Raw genomic sequence first — 12,368 nt, forward strand, 5'->3', positions numbered from 1 at the left:
GACTGTCGCCTGGGGCTGTGGGGGTCCTAGTGTGGGCTGTGATTTACAGTTATGCTTCTCTGGATTGAGGAATGCCAGCCTGGGGGGCTGGAGGGAGGAGCCGCTCACCCTACACTCCTCACTCTGCTGGGTGTCTGGCATGTCCCATCAGGATCCCCTGTCCCCTGGGGACAGCCATGTTCTCCCCGTGTGGGCACCCCCTCCCAGCTGCACTCCCCATGAACCCCCAGTTCTGGGAGGATGCAGTGAATCCCAGCCCAAGGGGAATCCAGAACTGAATCCTTGCTGGTTTCTTCTCTTCCTGTCTCCACTTGAGCGTGAACCTGATGGCAAGTCTCTCTTCTCTCCCACTGCAGGAGGGAGCTGGACGAGACTCTAGAAAACTTCCAGCCAGATGAACTCAAGGCTTACACGCCACCGTCCATAGGAAGAGAGACTTAGGGCAGACACGAAGATGAACTACAGCCCGGAAGGAAGTCGAGCTTCCAGGATGCATGATGGGTGTAGTAGCATCCTTCCCCAGCCCACCCCCCGCCTTGCAGATAAGTGTAAGCTTTGGAGTCTGTGGTGGGGTGGAGTGGCAGAGGAGGGCAACGCTGGGGTAAGGAGGAAGAATCACCCCAGCGGTCTGGTTCTGGGCTCAGAAGGGGATGGCAGATTCCAGCTTGTTCCTCTGCCTCTCTCTCCATCCTTGCTGCAGGCTGCCATTCCTGGTGAGGGTCCATCTCTCTGGGCACCCAGCATGGGTCAGCCTGCCTCCTATGGTCTGGTGGGACCGGTTTTTCTAGCTGGAGGAAGGGTCGGTGAGGAGTTGGCAGGGGCACAGGGTTTTATGTAAATGCCCAGGGAGTGCTCTGGGAACAGGGAGGCCGGTTTTCCCAAAGACACGCAGGGACTGGCAGTTCCCAATTAGCCGTGCTGGTGATGTCAGCGATGCTCCCCTGGGTGGCTGCGCCCACTCCCACTGGCCCTGGCGGGGGTGCCCGACCATTACCTTCTCCCAGCGGTGGGAAGGGTGTCGAGGGAGCAGGACCAGGGCCAGGCCCCCTCCCTCTCTGCTCCCCAACCCGTGTCTGACTAGACCCCGAAAGCACCATGAAAGCCATCCAGACTGTACTGAAAAAGACTTTAATGTGGCTGTTCTCCGCCCTCTCAGACCCAGGAGGCTGGGAGACCTCAGCTGGGCCAATCCCAAGGGCTGTTTCCACTGCAGGGCTGGCTCCCAGGCCACTCCAACCCTGACTTTCAATAAATAGAGTGCAAAGGGTCTGGTCACTAAGCCAGGGAGACACAGAAGGGCATGCTGTGTTTTCTGTGAATGCACACACGTACACTGTCAAGCATGCACACAAACCCTGCAGACACTCATGGCCACACATTCATGTACATACACATATGTACATACACATATGTCTATCTATCCACATATTTGCCTCTGACATACTGGAGATGGGCACATGCACCTTTACACACACACACACAGACACACACACACACACACACTTGCGTGTATACAGGTCTCTCTCAGCCTTTAGCCCCGTGCTTGAGGTGTGAAGTGCCCCTCCTGTCGCAGAAAAGTGAATAGGGTGGGTTTTCCTGGGCTTGGCCAGGCTGCCCCCCAGGCTAGGGCTGAGGTGTACTGGTGGTGGGAGGATGCTGGAAGCAATGGGCGGTGGCATTGGAGTAGGCCCAGGAAGGGAAGTTGTACAGGTCGAAGATGGGGTAACTCCAGCTGTTGATGGCCAGCATGATGACCAGCACCCCGATGACGTTGAGCAGGAATCCTGCCCGGGCCTGGAGTGAGGGGAGCCAGCTACACTAAGGATGCTGACCACACGCAGCACCCACCCCGCTGGTGTTCCAAGGCACTTGGGGACCCTCCCTTTAACCAGACTCTCCCTGGGACGTCCCCCTTTGGTCTCACCTCAGCCCTAGACTTTGCCTTTGCTACTTTTCTTACTTCTGGTGCTAATAGGAAGAAGGGGGGCCCTCATGAGCCTCGCCTTATTTGCCCTGTTCATCATCCCGAGTCCAGATGCATGGCCCCCGGGCCCTCCTCATGCCCTCCTCTTTTCTTCCCTTTCTCATGGCCCAGGGCTGGTAGTGCTTGAAGGGTTCCAGCTGAAGGGGCCTGTCCCGTCTCCCCACTGTAGCTCACCCCAGTGGGACCCACTCTCAGCTCGGAGGATCTCTGCATCTTCCAGCTACTTCTTGGTCCACCCAGGGGACAGGGCAGTGCAGTGTCCTTCAGACCCCTGCCACTCACCATATCAGACACTTTGAGGTCGCCGAAAGAGAAGACGATGGCGTTGGACGGGGTGGCCACGGGCAGCATGAAGGCCAAGGAGGCGGCCAGGGTGCAGGGGAGCATGACATAGAGGGGGTGGATGCAGATGGCCTGGGCCTGGAGGGGGACAGTGGAATGCAGCTGACCTCAGTCCTCACCCAGCAGAGGAGGGCCCAGCCCCCAGCCCTCCCGCTTCCCCACTCTCTGGGGTCACCTTATCCCCAACACACTCTCTGGCCATGAACCTGCACTTCTGCCACAAAGCGCTGGTGACCTGGGAAGGGCCCCTTGACCTCCCTGGAAGGATGAGTGTCCAGCCCTGCCCTGTGGGGCACAGTGAGGGGAGGGGCCCATAAAACGGATCTCAAAGGGGCGCAGGAGGCGTCATCAAAGGCTGCGGGAATGCGCCTGGGGAGGAAGGGGCTGTGGACGCTCCAGGGAGCAATTTTACCCCATCACCTCTGGAATGACCAGAACAGGGGCCAGGGAGGGAGGTGGGCGAGGCCGCCAGAGAGCCCCATCAGGATGCTTGAGGAGTGACATCACGGGGTGGGGTGAGGCCGGGGCCAGAGCAGGCAGGGGCTTAGGCGGAAGCTCAGGGTCCTCTTCAGGAAAGGCTGCTCTGCCAGGGGGGAGGGCTACCTAGGGAGGTTTTTCTGCGGGGCTAGCTCACCATGGAGGCCAGGATGGGCAGGAAGAGTGTGGTGGTGGCCACGTTGCTCGTGCACTCAGTAAAGGTGGCCATCATGAGACAGAGGATGAAGGCAATGGCGGGTTGTGGCACATTCTGCAGAGGGAGCAGTTTGTCTCCCAGCCACGCTGACAGGCCCGATTCCTGTGGGCACAGGAGAGTGGTGTGTAAGAGCCAGGGTTGCATGGGGCCACCAAGGCCTCTGCTGGGGTTCTGGGAGGGTCCTACTCCTGCCCACATCTTCACAGTCTTCAGAGCTAGCTCTGCAGGGAGGCCAGGGCCCAGCTAGAATCTAGGGCCCTCTGCTGCCTTTTTTTTTTTTTTTTTTTTTTTTGTGGTACTGGAGATTGAACCCAGAGGCATTCTACCTTCAAACTACACCCCCAGCCTCTTATTTTATTTATTTGGAAACAGGGTCTCACTAGGTTGATGAGAGTCACACTATTTGCTGAGGCTGTCCTTGAACCTGCAATCCTCCTGTCTCAATCTCCCAAGTACTGAGATTGCAGGTGTGTGCCACCATGCCCAGCTTCTGCTGCTCTTTAAAAAAATTTTTGTTGTTGTTGTTGTTGTTGTTGTTGTTGTTACTGGAGAGTGAACTCAGGGGCATTCGATCTTCGAGCTCCATCCCCAGCTCTATTTTATTTTTACTTTGAAACAGGGTCTTGCTAGGTTAATGAGAGTCTCACTACTTGCTGAGGCAGTCATTGAACCTGAAATCCTCCTGTCTCAGCCTCTCAAATACTGGGATTACAAGTATGCTCCACAATGCCTGGTTTATTTTTTCTTGTTTTTTAATTTTTAATTTATTATTTTAATTTTTTTTTCGGTATTGGGGATGGAACCCAGGGGCATTCTACCCCTGGGCTAAACCCTCAGCCCAATTTTTTGAGTCTTTATTTTTATTTATTTATTTACTTATTTTTTTGGTGGTACTAAGGATGGAACCCAGGGACTTTTCCTACCTCCGGACTATACTCCCAGACCTATTTTATACTTTATTTAGAATCAGGATTTCACTAAGTTGCTGAGAGCCTCACAAGTAGCTGAAGCCCAGGCCAAAGCAGGATTTTTTTTTTTTTTTTTTTTTTTTTTTTTGGTGTGGTACACTGGGGGTGGAACCCAGAGGCTTTCTACCTCCGGGCTATACTCCCAGACCCATTTTATATTTTATTTGGAAATAGGGTCTCACTAAGTTGCTGAGAGCCTCACTAAGTAGCTGAGGCTGGCTTCGAACCTGTGCGGTCCTCCTGTCCCAGCCTCCCAAGTGCGGGGATTACAAGTGTGCGCCACCACGCCCGGCTTATTCTTCATTTTAAAACAGGGTCTCACTGAGTTTCAAAGGGCTGAGGCTAAGTAGCTGAGGCTCACTAAGTAGCTGAGGCTGGCTGTGAACCGCAATCCTCCTGTCTCAGCCTCCTAAATGCTGAGATTATAAGTGTGAACCACCACACCTGGCTTAATTTCTTGTTTTGAAGCAGGGTCTTTCTTGCTTAAGTTGCCGAGGCTGGCCTCCAACCTGCTATCCTCCCATCTCAGTCTCCCGATTACAGGGATATGTCATCACCCACTGCTCTTTCTGCTGCTCTTGAATACCAGCTGGGTGAGGGGGAAAAGGCCAGAGAAGAAACTAGGAGAGAGGACCCAAGGGCCTTTTTGGGAGATTTGAGGCTTGGTGGAAGTAAAACCTTGGATCCTATTTATTCCTGCTCTCCTGACCCCTCCCAGGACCTTCCTGGAGCTCTAGCTCCTCCCTCCAGCCCAGAGGGTTGGGGCTGAGGGGACCTTGCTCATGGCAGGGAGGGAGGGCCCTGGAGAGGCTGGAAGAGGCTGATGGGAGACGGGCAGCCCACAGGTAGGGAGAGCTCGGGGTCTTTCCTGCCCACGTCTGCATACTAGACGGGGCGCACTCTTCCTCATTCTCTGCCGTTGGTACCAAGCTGGGTACAGTCAATGGCAGAACTAACCACAGATTAGGAGTCCCTGCACGGATCTCTAACCCAGGCCAGCTGCTTTCTGTCTGTGCAGCAAATGGGCTCAGTTAGAACATGGAGGCCCACCAGTGCAGTTTCAGGGATTTCCCTCTGGGATGGTACCTCTGGAGAACGAGGCCCGGTCCCCAGAGCGTGGCGGGATATGATTACATCGCCCCCTGGTGGCAGCAGTGGGCAGACTGTGTCAACGCAAGACCTATTACAGGATGCTTTTTTTGGGGGGCGGGGGGGGGGGGTTACTGGGGATTGAGCCCCAGGGTGTTCTACCTCTGAGCTACATCCACAGCTCTTTTAGTTGTTTTTTTTTTTTTTTCTTTTTGCGGCTCTGGGGATGGAACCCAGGGGCATTCTACCTTCGAGCTATACCCCCAACCCTATTTTTTTTAATTCTTTGTTTTGAAACAGGGTCTCACTGAGTTGCAAAGGGCCTCACTAAGTAGTAGCTGAGGCTGGCCACGAACCCTGATCATCCTGTGTCAGCCTCCCAAATGCTAGGATTACAAATGTGTGTCACCACATCTGGCTTCTTTTAATTTTTTGTTTTGTTTTGCTTTGAAATAGGGCTTTTCTAGGTTGAGTCTCATTAAATTGTTGAAGTTGTCCTCAAACTTGAGATCCTCCTATCTCAGCCTCCCAAATATTAGGATTACAGGTGTGTGCCACCATACCTGGCTTTTTTTTTTTTTTCATTTTCTCCCATCTGCTTCCCACCTGGATGAGGTGAGATTCATTGCTAAAAGCAGGCTCTGCCCACCAGAGAAGCCATCTCCCCTTTGGCTCTGAGCACTGAGAGACCTGCCTGGAGAGGGGTCCCTGGAGCTCCTGTTTCTTCTGCAGGCCTGGATGGGTTGTCACTGATGTCTTCCCAGCTTCTGCTAAGGCTTTGCCCACTTCAGGGCTCCTAATGGGGTCATGCCTTCCTTCTGTGGGACAGAAGCAGGGCTCCTCTCTTCCTCCCACGGGGTCTCCCTTAAAAAGTTGGGGAGGGGGCCGGAGTCTCTCACCTCACTGCCTTTGGCCAGGGCAAAGCCTCCACCCAGCAGAAATATGATATTCCAGGGCATCTTGTCGTTCACCGTCTTCCAGGTAAGGAGGGCAGGAGGGGCCTTCAGCTTCCCTGGGTTTTCTACCCCCCAGAAAGAGACGGATGGCTCACCAAGAGCCAGCATGCCTTCCCTCCCCTCTGCTTTGGGCCTCGCTGAGTGTGCGCCCCATCAGAGCACAATGCAGGCAAGAGGTGGGGGCCCTCAGTTCTGTAACATCTCAACACTGTCCCCAGGCCCCTGTGCCCTTAGAAAGTCACCCCAACCTCACTGGGCTTCATCGACTCCTGTCAAGGATGTGTTACATGGCTGAAGACAGGGGCTTCCCTGAAACCCTTTCCCGCCCCAGTCCTGGTGTTTACCTGGGTCCTGGGTCAGCCCTGGGAAGCTGGAGGGCACGATGAACATCATTACACCAATGAAGATGGCCACTGTCCCATCAGACACCATGCTGTGGGCAGGACAGGGAGGGAAGGTCAGTGGCTCGGGCCTGCTCGGTCATGGATAGATGGGAGATGGCCAGAAGCCCCAAGAGTTACCTTGTGTGCCGCACTGGGAACCCGCTCCCTGCCCTCACCCCTGAGCGCTGCGCCCAGGTGTCCCCCTCTGTCCCCACAGCTCTCACCTCTCCCCATTGTCATTGGCAAAAGCCAAGTTGCCCCAGCCTTCAAAGAAGCCCGGCTCCCGGGTGAACCAGAGGACCACCAGGATGACAAAGAGGGTGGTGACCGACTTTTCTGCAAAGCTCATGGGGCCCAGCAGCTTGTGCTCTCTCTGGATGACTTGGAAGGCTGCCCGCTGATGCCCCTGCTCCTGGTCCCCGAAGCCAAAGTTCTTCCGGAAGCTGTGGGCAGAGGGCAGGAGTGGCTGGTGAAGGGCCTGCACCGGTTGGGGGACGGTACTTAGGGTATCTGTGATGTGAAGGTTGGGGCCCACGGGTCATCTTGGGGACATTCTGCCAGGACCCTGGCTCCACCCAAGATTCTGGAGAAGAGCAGAGTACTCAGAGAGGTCATGGCTCTTCCTTCAAGGGGTCTCTTGTGCTGAGCCCACCCTGACCCAGGGTAAGGAAGACCTAGCGGCCCAGACCCCATGCCGCCTCCTGAGCATAGCTCCAGAGCTTCCCTTCTTCAGCAGCTTTTCGGAAAATCTCCCTTCCCTCCTGCCTGCTCAGATAACCCTCCCAGCCTGAGCCCCACTCTCAGTCCTCAGTGGTAGCTGAGGCTGGCCGCGAACCTGTGATTCTCCTGTCTCAGCCTCCCAAGCACCCCAGTACAAGCGTGCACCACCATGCCCTACACCCTTAGCCCTTTTTATGGTATGTGTGGTGTGTGTGTGTGTGTGTGTGTGTGTGTGTGTTACTAAGGATGGAACCCAGGGGCATTCTACCTTCGAGCTACAACTCCAGCCCTATTTTTAATTCTTTATTTTGAAATAGGGTGTCAAGACGGATGTGGTGGCACACGCTTGTAATCCCAGCATTTGGGAGGCTGAGACCAGAGGATCGTGGTTCACAGACAGCCTCAGCTACTTAGTGAGGATCTTTGCAATTCTGTGAGACCCAGTTTCAAAAAAAAGAATAAAAAATAGGGCAGGGGGTATAGCTCAGAGATCAAATGCCCCTGGGTTCTATCCCCATAACCCCCCAAAAAAGAAAGAAAGAGAAAAAAAGAAATAGGGTCTCAGTGAGTTGCAAAGAGCCTCAGTAAGTAGCTGAGGCTGGCCACAAACCTCGATCCTCCTGTCTCAGCCTCCTTAAAAGCTGAGATTACAAGCATGCACACCACGCCTGGCTTTTATTTATTTTATTTTTTAATTTTTGTGGTACTGGGGGTGGAACCCAGGGGCTTTCTACCTTCGGGCTATACTCCCAGACCTTTTTTTTAAATATTTTATTTGGAAACAGGGTCTCACTAAGTTGCTGAAAGCCTCACTAAGTAGCTGAGGCTGGCTTTGAACCTGTGCGATCCTCCTGTCTCAGCCTCCCAAGTGCGGGGATTACAAGCGTGCGCCACCACGCCTGGCTGTGTTTTGTTTTGAAACAGGGTCTCACTAGGTTGTTGAGATTCTCTCTGCTTGCTGAGGCTGTCCTTGAACCTGCAATCCTCCTGCCTCAGCCTCTCAAGTACTAGGATTATAAGTGTGCACCACCATGCCTGGCTCACCAAGCTGAATTTTTTTTTTTTTTTTTTTTTTTTTTGGTATTAGGGATTGAACCCAGGGGCATTCTATCTCTAAGCTATACTCCCAGCCCTATGTATATATGTATGTATGTAATTATTTATTTACTTATTGGCTCTGGGGATTGAACCTAGGGGCATACTACTTCTGGGCTACACCCTCAGCCCTATTTCATTTTGAAACAGGGTCTCACTAAGTAGCTGAGGCTGGCCGCGAACCTGCGATCCTCCTGTCTCAGGCTCCCAAGGACCCCAGTACAAGGGTGCACCACCACGTCCAGCTCCCTGGCTGTTTCTTGAGCTTCATGTCTTGATATTCCTTTTGGTTTTTTGTCTAATGCTTTTCTCAAGAATCTTGGGTGAAGTGACCGACCTTAAGATGACTTCTGTGGGCGTCAGTCTTCACGTCATGGACACTCAGAGCACCTGACCTCCTGCCTGGTGCAGGCCCAGAACAAGAGTCCCCCCAAACACATCAGGGCTGGACCTGCCCTTCCTTCCTTCCTTCCTTCCTTCCTTCCTTCCTTCCGCAGATTCAACCCGGGAGAATTCTACCTCTGAGCCACATCCCCAGCCCCTTTTTTTATTTTGAAATAAAAAACTTGCTAAGTTGCCGAGGGTGTTGCTAAGTTGCGGAGGCTGGCCTCGAACCTGTGCTTCTCCTGTCTCAGCCTCCCACACACTGGCATTACAGGTGTGTGCCACTGTGCCTAGCCACATCAGCTTCTTCTTAGCCTTTGTGCAAGATGTGCCCACCACCTGCACATCTTCCCTCATTCTCTCCCTGGCTGACTGCTAGCCCTTCAAGAGTCAGCTCAGGGGTATCTTCTCCAGGAGCTTCTGGAATCCCAGGCCCCTGGGCACTCTGTCCTCTGTGCTCCCCTTCTTATGCCCCCCTCCAGCATCAGCAGGAAGAGAGCTACAGCCTTTTGGTATTGTCAGTGCCTCCTGGGGCCAAGCATGTGGTAGTGCATGTTTCTCAAGCACTTATCCACGGACCCTGGGGCATTATGGGAAAGGGCCTAGCCTGGGGCCTGGTGTTCTTTTTTCTTTTCTTTTTCTTTTTTCTTTTCTTTTCTTTTCTTTCTTTTTTTTTTTTTCAGACTTCTACCCCTGAGCTACACCCCATGGCCTATTTTTCTATTCTTTAATTTGAAACAGGGTCTCATTAATTTGTGGAGGGCCTCACTAAGTAACGGAGGCTGGACAAAAACCTGAGCTCCTCCTGTCTCAGCTTCCCAAGTATTGGGATCATAAGCGTGTGTCAGCACGCCTGGCTGGGACCTGGTTTTCAATTCCAGCATAGACCAATCTGGTTGCAACCACTCTTCATGACAGTTTGCTCAGCTGCTCACTGGGGTGATATCCCCTCTACCTCCTCAATGCATGCCCCTCATGCACAGAGGGGCCTTGGGAGGAAGAGGGCTTCTCATGGGCATGACCACGTTCTACATCTGAACCCGATGGGAAGCTCCCAGGGCTATGGGTGAAGACCTAGGCCTTCCTTCCCACCCTACTACTTACTTGAAGCCCAGGAAGAGGATCTGCAGCCACAGCCAAGCCAGCAGCAGTAAGATGATCATGGTGGGGAAGGCAAAGCCAAACCAGGTGGCAAAGTTCACCATGTTGGGGTTCTCGGGGAAGATCCTGAAGGGGACATGGGCTTCTGTGTGATGTTGCCCTGGCAACTACCCAGCCCCCACCTGCCTCTTGGTGAGAGTGCAGACCCCCCACGCCCTGCCCCACTCCGCCCTCTGCCACTCACGAGTTGACCTGGCCCTGGAGCACCAGGTTGGGCGTGGTGCCGGTCAGTGTGGCGATGCCCCCGATGCTGGCCGAGTAGCAGACGCACAGGCTCAGGCACTGGGTGAAGCGGAGCTGCTCCTGGCTCTTCTGAGCCCTTGGCTCCGAAGGAGCAGGTGCAACAGGGCGGACCTGTGCGTTATCTGGGAACCAGGAAAAGCTCAGGTGAGAGTGGTCTCAGGGCCAGCTTCCGGGAGCATGGCAGGGGCTCCAAGATTTCCAGGATGCCTTGTCAGTGAACACCAGACCTTGGCTGGGAGGAGGACAGAGGCTGCTCCTGGGTCTCCATGGGTCCAGAATTTTCTGGATCCTTGGGCTGGGAGTACCTTGGGCAACATCTGGTCCAAACTTACTTGAGAGAGGACACACAGAGAATAATCCAAACCAGGTAGGAAGAATGGAAACTAGACCCTGACTTCTTGCCCTGACTCTCTTTTCTTTGAGTAGGTGTGTGTGTGTGTGTGTGTGTGTGTGTGTGTGTGTTTGCGGTACTGAGGATCAAACGTGGGGCCTTGTACATGCTAGGCAAGCACTCTGCCAATGAGCTACAATTAAGTACTGTACTAATGTATCAATGAGCCAGAAAAAGAGAGCCCCTATCTCTCTTCTTTCTAGGATGACCAAGCCTCTAGGATTACCCAGGACTGAAGGGATTCCTAGTATATAGGTCTTGGCATTCCCTCTCTTCTCTCGCTCTCCCTCTCACTCTCGTTCTCCCTCTCTCTCTCCCTCTCTCTCTTTCTGTGCTAGAGATTGAACCAGAACCTTGTACATGGTAGACAAGTGCTCTCCCACTGAGCTACACTTCAGCCTATAGGTCTTGGTATTGTCTTGTTTTTGTACTGAAAATTGAAATCAGAAGCTTTCTTCTACCTCTAAGCTATACCCCAAACCACCTCACACACACTTTTGTGTGAGTGTGTGTGTGTGTAACACTGGGGATGGAACCCAGGGGCATTCAACCTCCAAGCTACACCCCCAGTCTTAATTTTTATTCTTTATTTCTGAATCAGGGTCTTACTGAGTTGCAAAGGGCCTCACTAAGTAGCTGAGGCTGCCCTCGAACTGTGAACCTCCGGTCTCAGCCTCCCAAATGCTGGGATTACAAGTGTGCACCACCACGCCAGGCTTCACACACACTTTTTTTTTTTTTTTTGGTGGTACTGGGAATGGAACCCAGGGGCCTTTTACCTCTGGGCTACACTCCCAGACCTATTTTTTTAAATATTTTTTTTTTGGAAACAGGGTCTCTTAAGCCAGCTGAGGCTGGCTTCGAACTTGCGTGATCCTCCTCTCTCAGCCTCCCAAGCGCGGGGATTACAAGCGTGCGCCACCACGCTCGGCTCACACACACTTTTTAAAAAATTACTTTATTATTATTTTTTTGGTACTGAGGATGGAACCTAGGGGCATTCTACCTCCAAGCTACACCCCCAGCCCTATTTTTATTTTATTATTCTCTGTTTTTGAAACAGGGTCTCACTGAGTTGCAAAGGGCCTAAGTAGCTGAGGCTGTCCGTGAACCGTGATCCTCAGGTCTCAGCTTCCCGAATGCTAGGATTACAGGATGTGCCACCACGCCCAGCTTAAATTATTACTTTAAAACAGGCTTTTGCAAGCCGGGCGTGGTGGCGCACGCTTGTAATCCCCGCGCTTGGGAGGCTGAGACAGGAGGATCGCATAGGTTCGAAGCCAGCCTCAGCTACTTAGTGAGGCTCTCAGCAACTTAGTGAGACCCTGTTTCCAAATAAAATATAAAATAGGTCTGGGAGTATAGCCCGGAGGTAGAAAGCCTCTAGGTTCCACCCCCAGTACCACCAAAAAATAAAAATAAAAAAAATAATAAAACAGGCTTTTGCTAAGGTAGTATGGGCCATGCTAATGTGCTGAGGCTGGTCTCAAACCGATGATTCTCCTGTCTCAGCCTCCCAAGTACTGGGATTACAGGAGTGCACCACCGCACCCAGCTGGTCTTGGCATTTTAAGACCAGGAAAAGGAAATCTAGCAGGAGTTGGTAACTATGCCTCTCATCTCTCTCTCTGCTCCCCAAGGCTCCAAGGTGACAATCTCTTAGACGTTCTCCAAGAATGGAGGTGTCAGGGCAGGGTCTGGCCCATCTCTCTCACCAGTCTTGGTCGGTTCCTTCTCAGGACTCGGCTCCTGGAGCTCAAAGGTGGGGTTGTCACTCCCCACCTCCGGGTCGGGGGGTGCTTTATGCAGCTGCTCCAGGACCGCATGCGCAATGGGCAGCATCATGGCTGAGGTGGCCGTGTTGCTGATCCACATGGACAGGAAGGCCGTGACCAACATGAAGCCCAGGATTAGCCTCGGGACAGGCAGAGAGACACACTGTCATTCCCACTGCCCCT

At 53.2% G+C, this 12,368-nt stretch overlaps 1 protein-coding gene across 1 annotated transcript in view; it reads right to left on the reverse strand.

The window, feature by feature from the left end:
- Positions 1 to 1,623: 1,623 nt before the first annotated feature.
- Positions 1,624 to 12,368, reverse strand: part of SLC13A2 (solute carrier family 13 member 2) — a gene marked incomplete at both ends in the record, with an annotated part of 43,671 nt that continues 32,926 nt past the window's right edge. Inside the window, 9 exons of the mRNA XM_080714004.1 lie at positions 1,624 to 1,794; positions 2,267 to 2,404; positions 2,961 to 3,122; positions 5,977 to 6,098; positions 6,378 to 6,466; positions 6,641 to 6,859; positions 9,720 to 9,842; positions 9,961 to 10,141; positions 12,126 to 12,325. Coding sequence (XP_080570130.1) covers positions 1,624 to 1,794; positions 2,267 to 2,404; positions 2,961 to 3,122; positions 5,977 to 6,098; positions 6,378 to 6,466; positions 6,641 to 6,859; positions 9,720 to 9,842; positions 9,961 to 10,141; positions 12,126 to 12,325 — 1,405 coding nt within the window. The remainder of the gene's footprint in view (positions 1,795 to 2,266; positions 2,405 to 2,960; positions 3,123 to 5,976; positions 6,099 to 6,377; positions 6,467 to 6,640; positions 6,860 to 9,719; positions 9,843 to 9,960; positions 10,142 to 12,125; positions 12,326 to 12,368) is intronic.

This window comes from Muscardinus avellanarius, assembly GCF_963383645.1.
Source record: "Muscardinus avellanarius genome assembly, chromosome: 16".
Lineage (NCBI taxonomy): Eukaryota > Metazoa > Chordata > Mammalia > Rodentia > Gliridae > Muscardinus > Muscardinus avellanarius.